At 39.5% G+C, this 23,718-nt stretch overlaps 1 protein-coding gene across 1 annotated transcript in view; it reads left to right on the top strand.

Moving 5' to 3' along the window:
* The first annotated feature begins 5,878 nt into the window (after nt 1-5,878).
* jak2b (Janus kinase 2b) overlaps nt 5,879-23,718 on the top strand; it is a 34,077-nt gene continuing 16,237 nt past the window's right edge. The window contains exons 1-11 of the mRNA XM_084945566.1: nt 5,879-6,418; nt 9,192-9,428; nt 9,925-10,048; nt 10,156-10,273; nt 12,900-13,045; nt 14,129-14,420; nt 14,971-15,090; nt 15,253-15,410; nt 19,073-19,184; nt 19,533-19,719; nt 23,423-23,547. Coding sequence (XP_084801692.1) covers nt 9,197-9,428; nt 9,925-10,048; nt 10,156-10,273; nt 12,900-13,045; nt 14,129-14,420; nt 14,971-15,090; nt 15,253-15,410; nt 19,073-19,184; nt 19,533-19,719; nt 23,423-23,547 — 1,614 coding nt within the window. The 5' untranslated portion in view covers nt 5,879-6,418; nt 9,192-9,196. The remainder of the gene's footprint in view (nt 6,419-9,191; nt 9,429-9,924; nt 10,049-10,155; nt 10,274-12,899; nt 13,046-14,128; nt 14,421-14,970; nt 15,091-15,252; nt 15,411-19,072; nt 19,185-19,532; nt 19,720-23,422; nt 23,548-23,718) is intronic.

Here is a 23,718-nt window from a genome sequence, read left to right on the forward strand (position 1 = left end):
GCTGTTTAGTGACAGTAAGCTGATGATTTATCAGTCTTGTTATTGGAAAAATAATTTATTAGGTTATCTGGATATAATATAGACAGCTAATTAAAAAAAAAAAAGATCCAATGCACTGCAAAAAAAAAGAACAATGATACTGAAGCCTTTGCTGCTTTCATTAAATCTTCCTCTCTTTCCTCTCTTCCAAACTTCCCTTTCTTCCACTACTCCACCCTTGTTTTCTCTTGTCTTTCTCTCAGTTCCTCCACTTTGTCCTCCTTCCTCTTTATGCCTCTGGTGTTCTCATTTCCCCATGTCTCCTGCTCTCCCATTCTCTCATTTGTTTCCTCCCTCCACCTCGTCTCTCTCTGCCGAGGGCAAACCGGCTGTGATGCTGTTTTAGATCCACTGGTGTGTTGGAGCAAAACACACTCCTTTGTTCCGTGTGTGTGTGTGTGTGTGTGTGTGTGTGTGCGTGCGTGCGTGTGTGTGTACGTGCGTGAATATGTGTTTACCCAAACACCTGATATTTTTTGTGTGTGTGTATGTGTGTCAACTGATTGCCCCGGGACTGTCTTAATCCTTTCAATTCACTCAAGTGTGTATGGGTGTGTGTGTGTCAGGTGCAAACCTATGGGTTTTTATTAAGGGACATAAATGTCTGCCTCCCATAGATGTACGTATGTATATATGTCTGTCTGTCTCTCTGTCCTTATTTTAACTGTAAAACTACAAACCTGTTTCCGTACCCCTTTATCTAGCTGTCCCTTAGAATCACACAATAGGCCTATCCACTTTTTTACAAGCCTTCTCAACTCCATTAGCTTCACCATTCCAGCTGCATGGACAGCAAAGCTGTTTGTCAGGAAGTCCAGACTGAAATATCTGCTTGCCCGTAATTTTGTGCAGACCTTTGTGGTGCCCAGAGGACAAAGGTTAGTGCCATGACTTGATGAAGTGAGATGTTATTTTTGTACAGACATTTTGTAGATGAATCATAAAGTTTATGATTCACTGGCATGTCTTCCATAAAAAATCTTAAATAGAATGTTGTCATGCCATTTTAAGATTAAGATTTGTCACTGTAGAAAGACACAACAAACTTTTGTGTGGTGACTCAAACAAACATCAGTCAACGGCAAGGGATACAAGCAGCTTTTTAAAAAAGACACAACAATAGTAATCATTTATATATAATATATCTCCTTTGAGCCTGACAGAGTAAGTTTCGAACAAGAAAATCAATGATAATGATTTCTGTAAACCTTTAGACCTTTAGTTTACAGTGAAATAGTTTGAAAGTTAATTACATTTTTCAGCCTCAATGATACTATGCTTGGTTCTCATTAGCACATGTTTGCACATTAATTATTACAGCATAGTAAATTTGTCAACAATTCTTAAGAAAAAAGCCTTTCTGCAGATTGCTTCTGCAACCCCCTTTTATGGTCTTGAACAGTAGATCGTTAACCACACTTTTAGACAATGGTCTATTTACAACTTTGTGCCAGCAGTTTTTGGGAAGGGCCATTTTCCTGTCCCAGCAAAACAATGCACTTGTGCTGTAAATACGGAGTTTCCCTGCTGGGTGTGGATGATGTGGCTGGCTTGCAAGGAGCTCTGAGTTTAACGCCCTGCAACACCTTTAAGATCCAGTGAACTCACCAACCTTGCTAAAGTGACTGAACTACCAAGTGAGTACAGGTCCCATTTACATGTGGAACGTATCTTTTATGATTCTACTTTTTCACTACACAGTAATAGCACTACTGCTATCATCATTATTATTAGTAGTAGTAGTATCTTAACTAAGTTACAAAGTGTTTGACAGAAAGAAATGTATAATAAGGCTTAATACAAAACTTGTTACAGGTTAGTCTGCTTCATTGTTGTTAATCACACATGTGTACATGGAACGGCACATCCTATAGGTAGCCTAGATATGCTTATTTCAGTTAATTGGCATTTGTTCAAAAGCTATTGACTCATACATTTTATATAATGTAATCAGTGCAGCTACAGGTCCATTCTACTTTTGGTGTGTGGGTTATGTAGTTTTTCACCATGAGGGCTCATTCAGTTTGAAGATGCTGCCTTTCTGGGCTTCTGGAAATCTTGATGTTCACATTTCATCCAATAGAAACTGTCGAAACTGTGTGATACCAATTAAATCAATCATAGATGTATATAAATACCTTTAGAACATCAACAATTAGGGCTTCATTTTGCTTTAAAAAAAATAATTTCACTGATATTCACTTCATGAAAGATTTTAAGCCCTATTTTTCTTACTGGTCTCAACTAAACAATATTACATGTGCATGAATTGTAAAACTCCAATGAGTATTACAACCTGAAAAACAATAGTACATTCGTAATAACATTCAATAAAACAATGGTATTAATGATTGTATCAACATTCAGCATTTCAGAATAAACATAGTCAGTTAGCAATATGATTACTGGATTAACTCCAGCAATCTCTCCCAGATCAGTATACTGGACAATTAGCAAAAGCGCTCCATAAGGATTTGGTTTTGTGGTTTATATTCAGCCTTAAATGGCACCAGCAATTTGTATGACACTCATGTGAGCAGCTTCTTCCGCAGATAGAAAGTACTAGGTCTAGACAGTTTCCCCCTGCTGTCTTAAAGGGTGTGCTGACCAGCTGGCTCCTATCTTCACTTAGATCTTCAATACATCCCTCGAGCTATGCCAGCTACCATCCTGCTTTAAATATTTCACCATCATTCCAGTCCCCTTAATAAGTCCCCATCACAGGACTGAATGGCTACAGGCGTGTTGCTCTGATGTATGTGGTCATGAAGACCTTTGAACATCTGATGTTGAGATTATTAAGACCATTACATGATAACTGCTGGTTACCCTGTTATTTACTTACTGGGCAAATAGGTCTGTGTTGGTGTGATGATGCAATCATTATGGGAAGATAATACATCCTAGAACACCTTTAAGGACTTGTGCAAGGATCCTGTTTATAGATTTCAGCTTGGCATTCAAAGTGATGATGAAAATTATCCACCAAATGATCCAAACTCTCCCAGTTCAGTGCATCCCCTCTCCTCTGCCAGTGAGGCAACAGCTTCTTGTCCAACAGGAAAGAGCAGGTGAAGATGAAGAAAGTCACCTTTGCAGTTTGGACATTTAGAGCACATGCTCTTTTTCCTCTACACTAATGACTGCCCTGTACCAAAGACGCCACGTCCCAGTGGCCCCCAGGATTACAGGCCCGTGGCACTGACCTCCCACATCATGAAGACCCTGGAAAGGCTCATCCTGGACCAGCTGCGACCCATAGTAAGACCACACCTGGATCCCCTTCAGTTCGCTTATCAGCCTCGTCTTGGAACTGAGGACGCCATCATCTACCTGCTCAATCGTGTCTACACCCATCTGGACCAGCCGGCGAGCACTGTGAGGGTCATGTTTTTTGACTTTTCTAGTGCTTTCAATACCATCAGGCCGACCCTCCTGGGTGATAAGTTAGCAGCGATGCAGGTGGATGCTTCTCTGGTGTCCTGGATTGTTGATTACCTGACAGGAAGACCACAATATGTACGTCTCCCACAGTGTGTGTCTGACAAGGTGATCAGCAACACAGGGGCACCACAGGGGACTGTCCTCTCCCCCTTCCTCTTCACCCTCTACACCACAGACTTCAGCCACTGCACAGAGACCTGCCATCTTCAGAAGTTTTCTGATGACTCCGCGGTGGTTGGATGCATCAGCAGGGATGATGAGACAGAGTACCGGGCTGTGGTCGACTCCTTTGTCACGTGGTGTGAGCAGAATCATCTGCAGCTCAACGTGGCAAAGACCAAGGAACTGATCGTGGACTTCAGGAAGACCAGGAAACACTTGACCCCTGTTTCAATCCAGGGGGTCAGTGTTGACATTGTGGAGGACTATAAATACCTTGGAGTACACATTGACAATAAACTGGACTGGGCTAAAAACACCACAGCACTTTACAGGAAGGGCCAGAGTCGTCTCTATTTTTTGAGGCGACTGAGGTCCTTCAACATCTGCCAGAAAATGCTCAGGATTTTCTATGAGTCTGTTGTGGCCAGTGCGATCCTCTATGCTGTTGCATGCTGGGGGAGTAGGCTGAGGGTCGCAGATGCCAACAGACTTAATAAACTAATCCGTAAGGCCAGTAATGTTGTGGGGATGGAGCTGGACTCCCTCAAGGTGGTGTCGGAGAGGCGGATGCTGTCCAAGATAAAGACAATGTTGGATAACACCTCCCACCCACTCCATGACATGCTGGTCAGTCACAGGAGCACGTTCAGTGAGAGACTGAGATTACCGAAAAGCACCACTGAACGACACAGGAAATCTTTCCTGCCTGTGGCCATCTCCCTGTACAACGCATCCACTTAACACACTGGTTACTGCTACAACTACACATGTTTCTTTTCCAGCTATTTATTTATGAGTGACTTATGTATGTATATATATGTATATATTGTACTATTCTTAGTTAGCGTATTGTCTGTCTTGTCTTAATGTTGGTTTATAATGGAGCACTGTAACAAAAAATAATTTCCCCCAGGGATTAATAAAGTATTCTGATTCTGATTCTGATTCTATTATTTAGAGATATCTAAATCTACAAAGACAAAGTCAAACTCTTTCTGATCTTTTCTATATTACTCCAGCATCAACACTTTCTAAGCAGAGATTGCATCTGTATTGCTCTTACTCAGAATAATCCTGCTGCTTGCTGATTGTCATCTGTCTTCTCAGTCTACCTTCAAATACTCTGTCCTATAGTTTCATAGTGTGGCTCATCAAATTCATTCCTCTGTAGTCACTGCAGTGCTGGAGATCACCCTTGTTCTTGAAAATCAATACCATACTCAGAATTCCTCTCACTCTTCAAGATTGTGTTATACAATATGGTTAAAAAGTCTGCTGGCCTCTCATAGAGGTCTGGATACTTCCACAGGTATGTCATCATCAGCACCAGCTGTCTTTCTACTCTTTTCTACTGAATTGTCGACTGCCTGTCCTGTTCATAGATGCCGTTACTTTCTCATTCCTAATCCTCTGCATTCCCGGATTAACAATCATTTCTCCATTCATCCTCCTCTCTCTTACATTTTCTTTATTCATTAGCTCCTCTAATTACTCCTTTCATCTTCCCAGCACACTCTCATCACTTGTGACTATATTTCCATCTCTTTCCTTCAATCATCTTGAACTACTGAAAATCCTTTCCAGCTTGATCTTGATACAAGTCATTGTCTCATTCCTTAGTCTCCAGCCTCATATACAATTTACTACCAGCCTTTTCTTTGGCCACCTCTCTCTTTGCTGTACACCAATCCTCCCATTACTCCTGTCTACAGTCCTCATCTTCTCCTTTCCTGTTGTGCACATTTGGGTGAGTGTTGAATATGCCACACTAGTAGCGTTCAGAAATTGCTGCAGTATTATGTAATACTTATGAAAATCTGGGGAATTTGGGAGTCTCGAGGAAACAATTACCCCAGAGCTGCACATCCTTTCCAACTCGATCTTTACCTAACATATAAATACAAGTCCTTTTCTACTTCCTTAGTGTCCAGCCTCAGTTACAACTGACTACAAGCCTTGTCCATTGCCACCTCTCTCTCTTTGCTGTACACCAATCTTCCCAGTACTCCTGTTACATTACTCATCTCCTCCTTTCTTGTCGTGCAGATGTTTAGTAAGTATGGTAAATAAGTTAATGTTAAGCATAGCAAAGAGTTGTACATTTTAATTTTCAAGCCACTGCTTAATAAGTTTCGAATGTTACGCTGATGGTTCTCGTGTATGTTGTTACGTGTGACATTTTGAATTATGAATAACCACATACAAGTGGTAATTCGTTTCCGACAGTCCCTAAATGCAGCATTGGTATGATGGGAAAGGCTGGTTTGTTGACTCGCCCTGAGCTTTGGTTTCGCTGTAGCTACGGCTGGGAAAGTGGCTAGCAACCTTGTCAGTCGTTCACTAGTTAATGTCAATAATGTAGCCCTCGTCAAATGTTCTCGTACAAGGAGATGACGGTCTTTAAATGAATTTCGTGCTGTCGGGCAAGTCATACGCACGCGCGACGTTGTTTGAGTTAGCACTGGCTGAAGTTAGAAGATTGTGAAGATAACGACTGAAGTTCCTCCGGAGTGATATGAGTAGCGCTGGGCTGACCAGAGGTAGCCTAGCTTATGTGGCGAGTTAGCCAGCCGAGTGCGACGTGGAAAAAACAATATTTCCAAGTGGCTTTAGGCCATAAATGAATTATTATTTATTCGGACAGCTATCAAGAACCGGTCTTACAAAAACCGAAGCAGAAGTGTCTGGCAGTAGCTTTCCCATCCTGGCTGCACTGCTGGCCTAGGTAACTAGGAGAAAGCTACCTAGCTGCACGTCTGGCCCCTCAACCAAAGTAAGTGTTTACACTCGTAAATTGTTCATTGACATGGTTGTACGGTCCACTTTTAAATACTGGGGTTGCTAAATGCATTTATATACTTTATTTACATGATATCTAAGCTAATATGGGTGCGTGTCTTGGCTGTTAGCGCCAGCTTAATTAAACTAATGAAGCTATAGCTAACGGTAGCACACAAGATCATGGCCTTGGTGACTTTGTTCTGAAGCCAAGTTTATAAAATATCACTGGATATGCCCAGTCGCACTATCGATTTGTGACTTTGCTACCTGTCACATTTGGGTTAATGTACTACGCGTCCAGAAATTCTGTAGTATCATGTAATCCTAATAAAAGTTAGAGAAATTTAGGTGTCTTGAGGAAACAATTATTGCAGAACCTTGTCTTAAATTATAGGAGATGGTATATGTAGCCAAACCCCCTTTTGCTCAGTGTATCTGCACATCAGAATTTATTAAAGCTAATGTCATGGGTTTCCTCTTTCTCTCTGGGAAGTATCAAACTGCATTCAAAGTATTTTTCTTTTGCTTACAAACCAGTGTAGTTTTAAATTAAACATGTAAGTGGGGAAAAAAATAATTTATGCAGAAAAATGCTGCGCTTTCACTTTTTCTAGTTCCTTTTAATTTGAGCTTTTGTTTTAGGTTAGCTGTTGCAGTTTCTGTAAATGAAACTTTAACAAGCATGTATTGCTTTTTTTTTTTCTTGATGTTTTCTGAAATAAATCGTTAGTAGGTAGGTCTAACTGTAGTCAGCCTTGTTTTCCAGTTGCTCTTAAGCAAATTTTTTTAGTGTCAACAATAATGAAAATTACAGAATCAATGTCAAAACAAATAAGAATCTATAAATTCTTCCAAAAGAAAAAGTTAAACAGAATTTGTGTATAAAGTAGTGTCCACAATTTCAGCAATATGAACCTGAACTTAAGAGTTACTCCTGCTGTTTTTTTCCCCTGTTGTTCAGTTTAATTGCATCCGCTTTGATTCAGTGATGTCAAAAAGTGACGACAAAGGAAAGGGAGTTATTTATACTCCAGCATAGTTCCACTTATTTTGTTATAGCACTAGTCACTTGAGCAGAGCTAATTTCTGTCATTTCTTTGCTGTTAGACATTTATTAACAAATTTTATTTTAAATTGAAGCTGTTTAGTGTTTTCGTTGTCCAGTAAAATAAGGACAGGGCTGTGTTAATGGCCTATTTATATATCCTATTTAACCCACAATCAGAAGCTATTTATAGTAGGTTTTAATTTTGTAAGAAGTACCATAACACTCATAATTCAGCTCTCAATTTGATTAGGACAAGAGCAGTAGGGGTTTGCGGATTAGCAGCTGTTTGAAAGACGATTTCCTTATGTTGCTTTGTTGTGGCAAAGTGCAAATTGTACTCATTTTAGAGCTTTAATATCTACAGTCTTTACTATTTAAGTGTAAGTAATTGACAAAAAAATGACTTCTACGTGTAAAGGCAGCCATTTGTTGAATTAGATATACAGCTTTTATAATCTTTCTGCCCTGACAATGGTTCCTCTGTACTTCAGCTTTATGCAACACGTTTGATAACAGTTTATGTAAAAGTTCATTCCATGTACCCTAATCAGAATATTGAATTTATCACAGAGTGCTTTAAAAAGGAGACGAAAAAGAAGAACTCTGTATCATTCTGTATGCTGACATGTCGCATTAAACTGATTCTGATTCTGTCTGATATCTTTTTTTCCAAGCGAAGAGCCAAAAGAGGTCGTGTCAGTATGCTTATGCTCGTTTAATGAGAAAACAGGACAAAAATTTTCATCAGTGCTTCCAGCCACCATTGGTATTCCTCCCGATTCCTGACTTTGACCTCCTTTGTGTGACTGTCTTTTTAAGCCTTTAAGTTTTAGTAAGATTACCATGTTTAGTGAAAAATGTTGTTTAGTGATAAAATTAATGACATAAAATCCAAAAATAGTATCTCCTGATTCTTATAATGATGTCCCCTACATCAGCCATAACATTTTATCATAGTTTATGCCAGTCACTGTGAAACATTATTTCAGAATATCTTTGAAAATTTTCAGGTTTTAGTCAGCGTCACAGATGTCGCATTACTGTTTTTATTAGATTATCAAGTAATATTTTAAAAACTGCTGATACTGGTCAGTGTTCTCCTTTTGTGCTACTTTTGTGCATCATTTGTTACAGTAGACTATAAAACTTTCCTGCGCCACTGGGTTGGTATGTCTGGGAAAGCTCAGTTGTTGGTTTACGTCATATCTGACCAATTTAAAAACAACAACAACAACAACATTGGTTTCACTGGTAGTTCTCCTTTCTTAAATGTGAAGTCCCTCAGAGGTTTGTACTGGGTTCGTTTTTTTGTTTTGCTACCTGTAGGTCACATTAGTCAAATAGCATTTAGTTTTGCTACCATGCTGATGACAGACAGCTCTTTCTCCCAGTAAAATCCACTGATCCAACTATCCTCTCTAACCTTATTTTCTGTCAAATGTTAACAGACTTTTTTTTTTCATTTTATTCTTTTAATGTCTAGATTTTTATGTCAATTTTAAGTTATTTATTACAATGGAATCACACTATCCTAGTAATTCTTTTACGTACACTTGTGTTTGCTTTGTCAGTTTTAATTTATGGTTAAATGGTTTTTATATGCATCTTTTATATATATCTTTTTTTTATGTTTCTGGGAAACATTTTGTAATGCTGGTTTTGATGGGTTCTATACTAATCAACTTTACTACTATTATTATTTTTATTATTACTGAAGGTTGTATGTTGTTGATGGCCTCCCTGCCAGCCATGGACACTGTGACAGACACATGTCCAGTGGCGCACCAAAATGGGACTGCCCATCGGGAATCCGCAGACACAAGACCAGCTGCTGTTGTTCTAAGGCTTCATTTATATCACACCAACCAGGGAGTGGCCAACGGCAGCTTTCTAAGCTACCCACCTGGGGACTATGTAGCTGAAGAGCTGTGCATAGATGCGGCAAAGGCATGCAGTGAGTACTCACGCTGTGCAAGTCTCCATAAAGAACCCCCATTCATGTTTTTTTCTGTAACTTGGAGCATAGATCCCAAGATAAGGTTATCAAGAGGCCACAGTAAAACATAATAACAGAAAAATTGGTAGTTTGTTCGCTCATTTCCATGCTGTGTTTAAACTTTGCCTTTACTGTCTTTAATGATAAGAAAAAATAAAGTTGCTTAGCTTTGTACTGTGTTCTTTTTCCTTTTTAAGAGGTAAAATTCATCAACAGTATGGCTTTGCAGAGTGGGACTACACTCACCTGCGCATTGTGCATCTGATGATAAAACAAACACAAATGACATTTTAGACAATCTTATTGACCTTTTTCACTTTCTACTCTATGTATCCTGAGGCATAGTCCTCAGAGCTCCCTCTAAATAAAGCATTCAGTTGTTGTTAGTTACCTAATTGAATATAATCCAAGCTTACAGAACATAATGTGCCCTCTCATTCTTTCGTCACTGTAGGTATATCACCACTTTATTGCAGCCTTTTTGGTCTTTTCCGAGAGCAGGATCACTTGTGGTTTTCACCCAACCACATCTTCCAGCTTGATGAGACTGCATCTGAAGATGTGTTTTTCAGAATACGGTAGCATACCTTATTTTGCCTCTGCAATTTCTCTTGTGTCTTTTTGAGATTTAAAATGAAAACGTCTTAATGACTCTCTACATTTTCTTTCTAACCTGTTTCCACAGGTACTACTTCCCTGGTTGGTATAGTGGTGGGGCATCCAGGGCTTATCGATACGGAGTCACAAAAGGGTCAGAAAGCCCCGTCATTGATGACTTTGTAATGTCGTACCTCTTCTTTCAGGTAAATGCTCTCACCTAAACCCCAAATAGGTTAGAAGTTGATTGTTTTTATACAGGTTAATTTAACAAAAATATTCAAGAGCAGCATTTATTACCAGAAATGTAGAGAAAGTGTTAAAAAATAGCAGCTTTTATCCTTGAAGTGCAGAACTATGAGTTTGGTAGGTCAACATAGGTCACATGTTTAAATGATTTTTTTTTTCCTCATTACTCAGGGATACATATAAAGATATGAATAAGAAACTAAGATATTGGTATATTTTATTCTATTCTCTCTGATCTGGCAACTTCAGTGTATCTCATTATCTCCCTCACACGAAAGAGAGAGATGTGACTGTAGTATTAGCATTTGTATACAGTAATTTACCCCTCTGCATCTATGAAACCTAACGTGAAAGCAAGTTCCTTACTTGCATTACACAGATATTTCTCTTCTGTCACTGTCCAGAAATGTAACTGGCATTTAAGGCCTATTAATTAAGTCAGTAATACAAAGAAAAATCCTCTTATTGAAAGGTACAGTTAGGCTACCAGTAAGGATCAATAACAAAACCAGTACCTGCTACTGTATGTTTTTGCTGGAAATTCACAGGTTTATTTAAATATTACTCTGCATTGGATACTTGCATTTGTTTTGCTTTGCTTAAAATGAAATTGTGTTATATACAGTTCATTTTTTTTAACATTACACAAATGAAAAATATCTATTTAGGAAAGAAAGTGACAAGTGCAGTAAACTTTATCAGAAGAGTCCTCGACACTGTACAGCCAGTTAAAACAATTTTTTAAAAAAATGTAATGTATAGTGACCACAATGTAATAGAAATATTTCCAGGGTAGGTGAATGGTTATAGTTTAAGCCTACAATGTGGCTGAAGTTGAACTCTGCATGAATTTAGGATTATGTGGAATTATGGCGATGGAAGTCTGTCGTGGTGGCCCGGCAAAACCCTAAGAGGGAGAGATGAAGTACCACCCAAGAGGTCATTTAAATATGTTAGTGTGTTTGCAGCCGTTAAAGCTATTCTATATGCTTGCATTCATTTATAGGATATGTTAAACTCTTTGTGGTCTAGTCAGCTTACAGTCTGTGCTTCTGACAAGAAAGTTGATAATTTGTAAAAGGGCAAGACCAAAATGAGGGGGCATTGTTGAATTTTAGAATTTGCTGTCATTTTAATAAACCCTTTTTTCAGTGTTGGGTGTAATAACAAAAACATTTTTCCAGTTTTATTGAAGACACAATAACAATAGCTTGTAATTGGTGCCCAATGCCATATGTTAAAAAAAGGGTTGAACGTAGTTTTGCTCTTGTTTAGTGTTCACACTGGCTTCTTATTGCAGTCAAAACAAGAGCTGCAAATATGATGCCAGAGGGCCTCACGGGAAGCTCATTCATTGGTCAGTTGTGGTAAAGAGCCACCCTGCATAATCAGTGTTTGATCCAGTCACTGCAAGCAACCTATGTTGTACCTAACTTTTCTCTAAACTGTTAGGGTCAGAAGGTGACAGAGAAATATTTGTACATAGGGAAAAAAAAACAAGGCAAAGAGAATGGGAGGAAGAACCTTGACATGAGGCTGTGATCAATAAAAATATAAATTTGAATTAATTTTAAATTTATTGTTGCACATTACTGAACACTGATAGCACTGCCTGCTTTGGATTAACACCATAACTGAGCTTACAAAAAATGAGGCAATTGTTTGTAAGCCTGGTTGTGATTGTATGGTCCATACCCATTTTTAAATATCAGTCTTTTGTGTGCTTTGATAGGAGCATATCCTGAGATTGTTGGTTTAATTAAAAACTGTCACACTTGCTTAGAGCTGTGCGATATGACCAAAATCTCATATCCCGATATAAGACATCTAGCATCCGATAACGATATAAATCACAAAAATGTAACATTTTCTGTAAATTCTGTGAATCTCGGGCAGCTCGACTTGCATGAATTGTTTCCAGCTGGGCGTCGTGGACCTGGAGTCGAGTGTTTTAACATGCATGAAACGATACATTTTTAGACATAAGTTGTAACGGCCGCCGTTTTCTTTGTGAGTATTTATTACACGTGTGCTGCAGGGAAAAGCCTGTTCTAACGTTTGAGTCTAAGCTTTATTTTTTTAGCACCTGACGGCTCTTTTTTGCTTTTCATCTGTAAATAATCTGCATACTCTTTCACGTGATTCAGTTTATTTTGAAAAGTCTCAACAGGATCTTGAGCTTTATTGTGAAAGGTTTATGTAGAAAATAAACAAGCAGACACGCGATGGTTTTACCGTCGTTAAGAAAACAGGCGCTTGTCTGTCCATCGTGTGGTTATATTAAATATAAGAGAGAGAGAGAGAGAACTTTAAGAAATTAATATAGCCACTACAGTGACCATCAAAACGATGAAACAAATATTGCCGTAAACAGTTTATTTTGCGACACCACGAAACAAACGATAGCGTAAAATGAAACGATAGACGTTTTTATATTGTTCTATCGAACAGCCCTACACTTGGTATACAGAAATTACTTAAGTTGAGTTACGGTAGACTTGAAAATATGGACAGACAGCAGTACACTCACCTGAACGTTAGCAGATACAACTAACAATGATTGGTATTTTTCTCTCATCGCAGTGGAGGAATGACTATCTGAATGGCTTGGTGAAGTTTTCCAACTCCCATGAGACACAAGAAGAGTGCCTTGGTTTGGCTGTACTTGACATGACAAGATCAGCCAAAGAAAAGCAGCTGTCGCCTCTTGATATATATCACTCTATAAGGTACTTAGAGTTGCTTTTATGGGTTTTATCTGTTTCACTGCTACTAATTGATTTCACTCATGTTGTGCATCAATAATGCTGACTTGCCTTAACAAAAACAGCTGTGAAAGAAATTTGGCAAATTTGCACCAGGTGAACATAATTACTGAGGCACCTATAGACTTAACCTCCTAGGACCTGGTGTTCACATATGTGGACCACACATTTTGGGTTATTTAGACCAAAATACTCAATTTTGCTCTACAAGGGCCTGATATTCACTTACGAGGACATTATACTGCTACTGTTCTATCGAAATTTTAAACGAATATCCTCATATGTGGCTCTTATTTTTCTTAAAAACAAAAATAAGGTAAAAAAAAAAAAACAACAACTGGTAATTCTTTGTTTTTACATTCATCGGGCCCCAATATGCCCAAATATCAAAGAGAAATTAAAAATGCATGTCATGGAAGACTTCAGGTCTTAGGAGGTTAAACATACAGGAGCTACTCAGCTATGAAAGTCCATACCATGAAGCTCCTGGCGCAGAGTTTTTGCTGAGGTTTGGAACTCTGCATTTATGGAGTCAGCAGAGCATCTGTGACTTTTACAGCACCTCAGCACTCACTGACCTCACTCTATAGCTTTACGCTGTCTGCCACATTGTGACTGAGTTGTCATGATTTCTGAATGCTTCCACTTTGCAATAATTTTACATAAGGTTGATTATGGAATGTTTAAGAACTGACTTATTGCGATGGTGACATCCTAGTAAAGTACCAAATGGGAAATCAGCGAACTCTTTAGAACCATCTATTTGTTTACAAATGTTTGTAAAGCCAGACTGAATGGCTAGATGCTTGATCAAGTGAATATTTTGTGGTCATAATATTATGTGGTGTTGGCCAAAACCTTTGTCCATTTAGTGTATTTGAACTTGAAACATCAAAGAACAACTCTTTAAATTTGTGTTGCTATCTTTTATTTTATAATTTTGTACAAAATATGTGGAAGTGCAGAGCTTTTTTTTGTGAGACATTTAAAGGATTCATAATACTTGGCATATCACGCTGACATGAGAATTTACCGAATCTCTTTTAGCTACAAGTCCTTCTTGCCAAAGGACATGCGAGCTCAGATCCAGGACTGCAACTTCTTGACACGTAAACGCATCCGCTTCCGCTTCAAGCGCTTCATCCAGCAGTTCAGCCAGTGTCGGACTACAGTTCGTGACCTTAAGCTTAAATACCTCATCAGCATGGAGTCTCTGGAGAAGTCCTTCTATACAGAGACCTTCCAGGTCAAGGAGCCATCAGGCGTCCAGCGCATCATCCTGGTGGCGGCAGATACTGGCATACAGTGGTGTCGGGAGTTGAGTAAGGACTCGGAACAGGTTGGTACAATGAGTACTGTGTTACAGTGTATATTTTGGAAGATAAAGAAACTGACGTTTCACTGGAACACCTTTTGATAGTCTTTGACGTAACAAAAAAGTGTTTAGATCCTTAGAAAACCGATTTAAACTATCAAACCCCCCCACCACCACCACCACCACCACCACCTTTTGCGTGACTGATAGAAACGAAGCTTATAGCTGTGCTAATTTTGACCACACAATAAACTAAAACTTGAGTTCAACAAGCTTTATGACACAACTACGTGCATAAGGACCTCAGGAGGAGAGCAGTATTATGGTAGGTATAGTGCGAAAGCTTTCTTTTGTATAAGAAAGGCACGTTTTGAAATCACAGGAACCATGTGCATCCATTCCGCGTAGAGTGGGCATACATTCAGACTGCAGCAATTTTTGGACCTTTCACTCCACCTAGGTATCAGTCAGTGCAGCACATGCTGCTTTCTTTGTAAAAGGGCCTTAATGCAGCATTGAATTGTTATTGTAGTAATTGTTTCTTTTAAGTTCCTATGTTACACTGTTTTGCCAGGAGCTACAGACCTTGTGTGATTTCCCTGATGTCACCAACATCAGCATCAAACAGGCCAACAAAGACGGCACTGCAGAGAGTCGGGTGGTTACCATTAACAAGCAAGATGGCAAGAATCTGGTAATTTCATCTTATAAATCTATTTCTTTGTAGACTCTCACCACAGCCATCACCTAAGTGTCTACTCATGCCTTTTAATATACCGATAAATTCACATTTCTTTGTTGGTTTGTGTGACACAATCAACGGATGTGGTCTGTTACATTTTTCTTGATATTTTAGGAACTGGAATTCCCCAGCCTGCTTGACGCCCTCTCTTTTGTGTCCCTCGTTGATGGCTACTATCGACTGACCACAGATGCACATCATTACCTTTGTAAAGAAGTGGCTCCCCCTAGGCTGGTTGAGGCCATATCTTCTCATTGCCACGGTCCAATCACGTATGTAAAATATTATATAGTAACATCGACATGTGTAAGAACTTCCCCCTTAAAAAAATCCAGCTTGAATGATGTAAAACATGATGTATTTGATGTTTTATTCATTTATATAGGTGAATAAAATTTCCCACTCGCCTTGTGGGCGGTCTTTATCCTTCAAGCTTGGGTCCTCTACTAGAGGCCTTGGAGCTTGAAGGTCCTGTGCAGTGTCTTTGTTGTTCCTAGGATCGCGCTCTTCTGGACAGAGATCTCTGAAGTTTTCCTGGGATCTAGATGTAGGGATATAGCTACATCTATCACTATGGCCTTGTTCCTCTGCTTGTCCAGTTGGTTAGTCATCACCAGTTTGTCTGTCTCTATCTGGAATTCCCACAGGATCTTAGTTCGGTTATTCTCAACCACCCTATTTTGACGTTGGGACTTCCAGGCCATACTCTGCTCCGATTTTCCTGTATACTATGCCAGCCACTTGGTTATGGCGTTCCATGTATGCCCTGCCTGCTAGCATCTTGCAACTTGGTGCAGCAGACTATGGATCTTGTGATCAGGTCTAATTCCTGTGCTGCCACGATTAGTGCCTTTATGTAGTCTTTCAGTCAGCTTTGTCCATCCATTAGTAGATATCAGCTTCCACTTCCATCTGGCGGTGATACATGCTGTGTAGGGTTCTCTCTTTCCATGATGTTTTCTGTTCTTGCTTGGGTTTCTGCTGCCTGAGGTATTCACTAAGCATGTGAGCAGTTGTAGCCATCTTCCAGATGAACTCATGGATGCTATTTCATGCTTGATCGTGGTTCTGACACTCACTGGTCCTCGGCCACCTTCCCTCCATGCATGAAACCTTCCATGAATAGTAACAAGCTTTCTTGTCTTGATGTCAGTGGCTTCCATCTCCTACTTTGCCCAGCTTATTATCCAAGCAGGGTATCTGATCACCAGCTGGGCGTAGGTATTGATTGCCTAGATCTTGTTCTTCCTGTTCATCCTCAAGACTTGCTTTAAACCTTTGCACATATTTGGCGATTGATGCGACTACACTTCTTCAGCCTGAATGGCATTCAAATGTTGCTGTAGATCCTAGTGGTGTTGATCAGTGAATTGATGTCTTGTTTGCTCTTGGCATACAGCTTGATGTCATCCATGCAGAGGAGGTGGCTGACATTTAAACCATTTCATAGATTATAGCCTGAGTGAGTTAATGTGAATGATCTCACTGAGGACTTTTAGGGCTATGCAGCAGTGGGGACTGTGTGTGTGTATTTAATAAGATTATTTCTTTATGTTTAAGTCAAGGCTGTAAGACCTCAAAATTCTTGAAAGCAAAGTTTTGAAGTTCTTCAAAAGTTTTAATGATACACTGCACACTAGGGCTGGGCGATATATCGAGTTTTTCAAAAATATCGATATATTTTTATACGAGATATAAGATGTGACAATATCCTTTATATCGATATATACGTTATAATTATAGTTGTGGAGCCATAAGTTTGCCTCTCTTTTGTCCACTTTTGTCTGTACGCAACGTTACTCCGCCTCGCCTCTCCTTCACGGAACACAACTCCCCCTCCTCCCCTATAGCTTCACCTGCAGGCAGCGACAAGATGAACACAGCAAATCTCCGTTAACGAGTTACTGTGCATCGCTCCGTGCGTGGGGCTGGACGGCGTCAACGTGCTAACGAGCTAACCACGCTAACGCCATGCAGCCCACAGGGGCTGCACAGCCTAAAATCCTTTCATTTTCTCAAAAGTTGACAGCGCGCCTTTTGTATGAATTCTGGTTGTGCTTGATGACCGCGAACCGATTTTATGTGGAACACAGCGCTAAGCAATCTGTCAAAAAATGTTTTAGTACAACTTTGGTAAGCTACGGAGCTGCACCGCTTGATGGATTGTCGGAGCATTACGGCTACCGAGGAGCCTCGCGGAGTGATATGCACTGTGCTTCAACGTAATATTACCGTATTGTGTGTGTATAAGGACCATAAATGGCACCTGAAACGGATTTCAAACTCCAGGCTGTCAGTCACGCAGTAGAAGTTGGGAACAGAGCAGCTGTGAAATCTTTGTTATTATGCTCAGCGTCTGTTAGTTTACATTTTGACTGCACAATTGTGAGCTTTTTGTTATGGACAAAAACAACATAGTTTTCTTTTATTTATGGAGCATTATTATTTAATAAATGCTCATAATTTATTTTTGAGTAGTTTTTTTCATGTACATCTATGCTGTATGTTAATAAAAGTGCCTGTGTGACATCTGGGACACAGCTTTGACTAAGAACTCTCTTTTTGTTCTTACTTTATGGCTTTAAAAAAATATCGAGATATATATCTTATATCGCCATCCAGCTAAAAAATATCGAGATATGAATTTTGGGTCATATCGCCCAGCCCTGCTGCACACCACAGGCTGCTCGAAAGAAAGTGCCTAATGATTCAATTAAAAAGTGGTTCTTTTCTGAGTTGTCTGTTATGTGTGAACAGAATAGTAGTTTACCCCTTGTGTTACTGGCCTTTATGTTTGAGTGATTCATAGGTCAGTGTTAAGTGGCCTAACAAACAAAAAAAACATTCCTCTGAAATTGTTAGATACAAAGACAACACTGTCAATGAGTGAAAAAGCAGCCAATGTTCAAAGAAATCTTTAAAACACTTTCAGAATCTTTGAGACCACTTCTGGCTCCTTAGAAACACAATATTCAGAAATAAGGGGTGGCTGCAAGATTTTTGCACAGTACTGTATTTTGTAGATATGGGTGATCAAAGAAGTAAAACCACTTAATATCATCTTATGGGGAACTGTCCTTGTCAGTTTATTTTTTAAATCAGACTGACAGAACAGCCAGTCTAAAACAAAAAGACAAACCTATATATTATTCTTTGTTTCTACCAAAACTGCTCCTCTCCTTTCAGCTCAACAAGTGTTTTCTCAGTTAATTCTTTACATGTATAATCTTTAAACATTACCACTTTCACCAGTCTACAATGTTTCAGAGTCGGTCATCAAACTCAGAGCATATGCTACCCTGAGCATGTGTAAGTTAAACACTTGCACATTAGCAAAGCTGTTTCCCAGTCTAGATTTACATTATGCTGTTAGTGAGAAAGGCAAACAAGTGTGTGTGTGTGTGTGTGTGTGTGTGTGTGTGTGTGTGTGTGAGTGTGTGTTTGACTATAACAGATGGATGGATAATTTCATGAATATTGATATTTTTGTCATCTTTTTTTTTAATTTTCTGACACCGCAGGTTTTTGGCTGATGCTAAATTGTCAGTTTAAGAGCAAATGGTAATAGCTGTATATTTGCATGTGTGTGAAAGAGAGTGTGAGATAATGCCTAGATGTTTAAATATGATTATTTCTGCAATTTGAGCCTGCATTGTGCTTTTATTGGAAGTGTGTTTGTTTTAGGTTAAACTAAACTAAAACAAACACTTAGGTGTTTTAGACTCATAAATAAATATGGGTATTTAAAATGTTTATACTATTGTGTTCCTATTTAATGTTTAGTAATGTGGCCAAAATGTATACAGATTCCCTTGGCAGTTGGTGTTTATATATCCCACTTGTACTGTATCCCAAATATGATGTCAATAAAGGCTTTCTAACTGGTAATACTGCATTTTCCTCCATCAATTTTATTTTGTTGTTTTTCTTGTAGAATGGAGTTTGCAGTTAACTGGCTTCAGAAGTCTGGAAACAAACGGGGACTGTACATTTTGAGATGTAGCCCGAAAGATTTCAACAAATACTTTTTGACTTTCCCCGTTGAGGTAGGTGACACTCAGTTGTGGTCTTTCATTTAATTTTTTTGTTTTTGTTTGTGTGTATTGCCCAAATGTGACATAAGAGTCCATGAGTGGGTTTGGTCTGGCAAGTTGGCTGGCTAGATTTTTAGTTTCTAGGTAAGTAACTTTCATACATTCTATATTTATCTTTTAGATTAACTTTTGTCATGTTATCACATTTGTTGTTGAAATGCACCAGTATGTGTTTATTAATACCTACTAATTCTTTCTGGTATTGTATTATTGTGATGTCTTTCATGATTAAAGGATTCTCAGTTTACATTAAATTCATCATTAAAATAGTTAATTTGGTGTCCTCTTTGCGTTTGCCAGGTGTATGATGCTATAGAACACAAGCACTGCCAGATCACCAGGTCTGCAAGTGGAGAGTTCAACCTCAGTGGAACCAAAAGAAACTTCAGCAGTCTGCAAGATCTGCTCAGCTGCTACCAGAAGGAAACAGTGCGCTCAGACAGCATCATTTTCCAATTCAGCAAGTGCTGCCCTCCTAAATCCAAAGGTAAAACTAACAGAATCTGGATTTGTCCAATTTAGGTGCATGTTAGCAGAGCACAGATGGTAGATATTACATCAGAAGGATTTTGTGCAGTCTGTAAACTCCACAAATTTTGATGAATGGAAAATGTACTGTATCCTGACAGGATAATGACTCTATCTCTTCGCATTTGTTTATAAGTTAACACGCTAGTTCTTTCTAACCAATGGAAATTTAAATAAATTTAACAAATGTATTGGGCAGGGATGGTCAGGCTGGTGCCTGTGGTCATTGATGACATTTGTTTTGTTTTGTTTTTTTCAATTCAGTACACAACTAGCCTTGGTAGTGTGTGTGAAACTGTATAGTTTGTCATTAGTAGATTCTATTTTGTGACTTGGTGGAGTGTTTCTCCCATTTAAAATGCAACTTTCAGATGAACAGAATCAACGTTCTGGGATTTATTTAGCTGGCCGGTTGAGCATGAATCAAGACATTATATTGGCTTGTTACAAGTTAGTTAAGACAAAGGATTCAAAAGAAACATTCAAGTGTTATGTCTGTGAAGGTTCTCAGTCATCCAGGTCATCGTAGTCAAAGGAGCTTGCAAAGAAAAGTGTCTGGACTTCTTTAAGTTACTTGAAGACGTTTCACCTCTCATCCGAGAAGCTTCTTCAGTTCTAAGGTCAAATGGTGGAGAGTCCCAGATATAAACCTAGTGGGAGTATCCCCCCACAGAGGGACAAAAGGACCCCCTGATGATCCTCTAATCGCCTGAGCCAAGGTGTGAAACTGGGTGTGGGTCCCAATCAGCCAGAGTTTCGGGTGTGTTCATTGTGAAACCTGGCCCCACCTTATCATGCGAATTCCTGAGGTCAGATGGCCCAGGATGTGAGTGGGCGTTAAGGCGTCTGGGAAGGGATCTCAAAACTGGATTATAGATGGCAGAGAGTTGGTGTCGTAAACCCCCGCCTCTGTTCAAAGATGGTCGCTCACAGTGGACATAGATGGCTTCTTTCACTCCTCTTTCAAACCATCTGTCCTCTCTGTCCAAAATGTGAACATTGGCATCCTCGAAAGAGTGTCCTTTATCCTTAAGATGCAGATGGACTGCTGAGTCTTGTCCTGTGGAGGTGGCTCTTCTGTGTTGTGCCATGCGCTTGTGAAGTGGCTGTTTGGTCTCTCCAATGTAGAGGTCTGGGCATTCCTCGCTGCACTGTACCGCATACACCACATTGTTAAGTCTGTGTTTTGGCGTTTTGTCTTTCGGGTGAACCAGTTTTTGTCTGAGCGTGTTGCTGGGTCTGAAATGCACCGGGATGTCATGCTTGGAGAAAACTCTCCTAAGTTTTTCTGATACACCGGCTACATAGGGGATGACAATGTGGAAAGGAAGGCTCTTGGCTCTTTCAAAGGAAGAGTACCCAGCCACTGGTACAGGTACAGGTAGACCCAGCCACTGGTACAGGTAGACCTCTACATTGGAGAGACCAAACAGCCACTTCACAAGCGCATGGCACAACACAGAAGAGCCACCTCCACAGGACAAGACTCAGCAGTCCATCTGCATCTTAAGGATAAAGGACACTCTTTCGAGGATGCCAATGTTCACATTTTGGACAGAGAGGACAGATGGTTTGAAAGAGGAGTGAAAGAAGCCATCTATGTCCACTGTGAGCGACCATCTTTGAACAGAGGCGGGGGTTTACGACACCAACTCTCTGCCATCTATAATCCAGTTTTGAGATCCCTTCCCAGACGCCTTAACGCCCACTCACATCCTGGGCCATCTGACCTCAGGAATTCGCATGATAAGGTGGGGCCAGGTTTCACAATGAACACACCCGAAACTCTGGCTGATTGGGACCCACACCCAGTTTCACACCTTGGCTCAGGCGATTAGAGGATCATCAGGGGGTCCTTTTGTCCCTCTGTGGGGGGATACTCCCACTAGGTTTATATCTGGGACTCTCCACCATTTGACCTTAGAACTGAAGAAGCTTCTCGGATGAGAGGTGAAACGTCTTCAAGTAACTTAAAGAAGTCCAGACGCTTTTCTTTGCAAGCTCCTTTGACCATTCAAGTGTTATACACCTTTTTAAGTATGTATACTTAAGATGTTTACATAAAAAAAAAAAGTATGTAAAGAAAACAATCTTTGGCTCGTCTGTGTTACACATCAGTAGCATACACTATATTGTGTATTCGGTAAAAAGTAAAAGCTGCACTGTTTGAGGTGTGCTCGTTGCAGCACAGGTACAACATTAACTATCAAAGGTGACTGTTTTTGTTTCTTGTTTTTCATTTCCAGTTTATGTTGCACTGCTTGTGTTTTTAGTACTGTTCGGAGTTTAAATGGCAGGTGTTTGCAGAGATGTCACAGTCCACACAAACTAGAGGTGATCATGGGAATCTGCTGGCAACCAAAGCAAGCACAATGAGGTTTTTGATGCAGCACCCACTTTCTGACTGACTTCACCGCCACTTGTAAACTGGTTGGGGAGGACACTTTTTTTTTTCCTAGTGACTACAAGTTTCCACGAGGTTGCTGGTGTCTAGGCCGTAAATCTTGATTTCATAGTCTTAGCTTTTGCTTCTGTATTTGTCATTAGTTGTGTGTGAAAACCCAAAACTTTATATTTAATGTAGAGCAGTTGAAAACAACTGCCCCATGTAAACTATTCTGTTGTATGTTTTTGTGGAGTACCAAATGAAATGTCCATGTCCCTTTGCCATGCATTTTGAAAAGCTGTAAATGAGGTTTTGTGTGTTCTTTATTCTGTAAAGGTCACAAAAGTACTAAATTTGATTTTCTAGCAATCACTAATACTACAGAAGAAAAATGCACGAAACACAAACTACCAGGCAGGATGACTCAAAGGTGCCTCGGTCTTTGTCTGCTTTCATAATTCTACCACAAGTCTTTTTCCCAGAAACTGATGAAGAAACACATAGCATGGAACTTCTCGAGTCTTTGTCATCAGTTCCCGTGCTTCTCTCTCAGTTGGATTGTTACATTTTATTGCAGGATACTTAGTAAATAGTTTCTTAATAATAATACATTTTATTTGAGGGTGCCTTTCTAAAACCCAAGGTCACCTTACAAATAGAAAAAGACGTCAATAAAACAGTAGATTAAAATAGATTCTAATAAATTAAAATACAAAAAAAGCAAAATACAACCACAAACAAAATTAAAAAAACAAAAAAAAACAAACACGATTTGACAGCAAGTAAAATCTGTATTAAAGCGAGTAAACCAGTTTAAACAAGTAGGTTTTGAGTTGTGACTTGACTAAGGAAAGGGAATCTATATTTCTTAAGGCTGAAGGAGGTGAGTTTCACAGCCGAGGAGCAGAGTGACTGAAAGCTCTGTGCCCCATAGAGATAAGGTGAGCAGAAGGAACAACAAGTTGAGTGGCAGATGAAGATCTGAGAGAGCGGGAAACAGTGGTAATATGAAGCAGATCATAAAGATAAGGAGGGGCAAGGTTATGAATACACCTAAAACGTAAGTGAAAGTATGCAGACCGGGTTATGTAATTAATGTGAGACTGAAATGAGAGAGTACTGTCAAGTATAACACCCAAACTCTTTACCTGCGTGGAAGGAAGGATGGGGGAATTTTCAATATTAATGGAGAAACTGTGAGATTTGGTTAAGGTAGAGGCTGTGCCAACGAGTAAAACTTGAAAGTACGATTGTTTTCTTTTCTTTCCAATAACAGAAAAGTCGTGCCTCGTCGTGTGCAGGAGCAACAAAGGTTCAGAAGTGCCACTGTCCCCATCACTACATCGACACAACATCAGTCAAATGGTGTTTCACAAGATCAGGAAAGAAGATCTGGAATTTGTAAGCTTGGTTTACATGTTCAGAGCTTTAATATGTCTGTATGCCCTCATTTATCCAGTCATTCTTTACATGAATGTTTCTAATGTTCAGCATTATTATGTTATAGTATTGAATTGCTATACCTTTATAGGATACCCTCCATATTTTCACCGATAAGTTAAATGTGCTGGT

The sequence above is a fragment of the Perissodus microlepis genome, chromosome 12, assembly GCF_051167445.1.
Source record: "Perissodus microlepis isolate ML-2025 ecotype Zambia chromosome 12, ASM5116744v1, whole genome shotgun sequence".
Taxonomy (NCBI): domain Eukaryota; kingdom Metazoa; phylum Chordata; class Actinopteri; order Cichliformes; family Cichlidae; genus Perissodus; species Perissodus microlepis.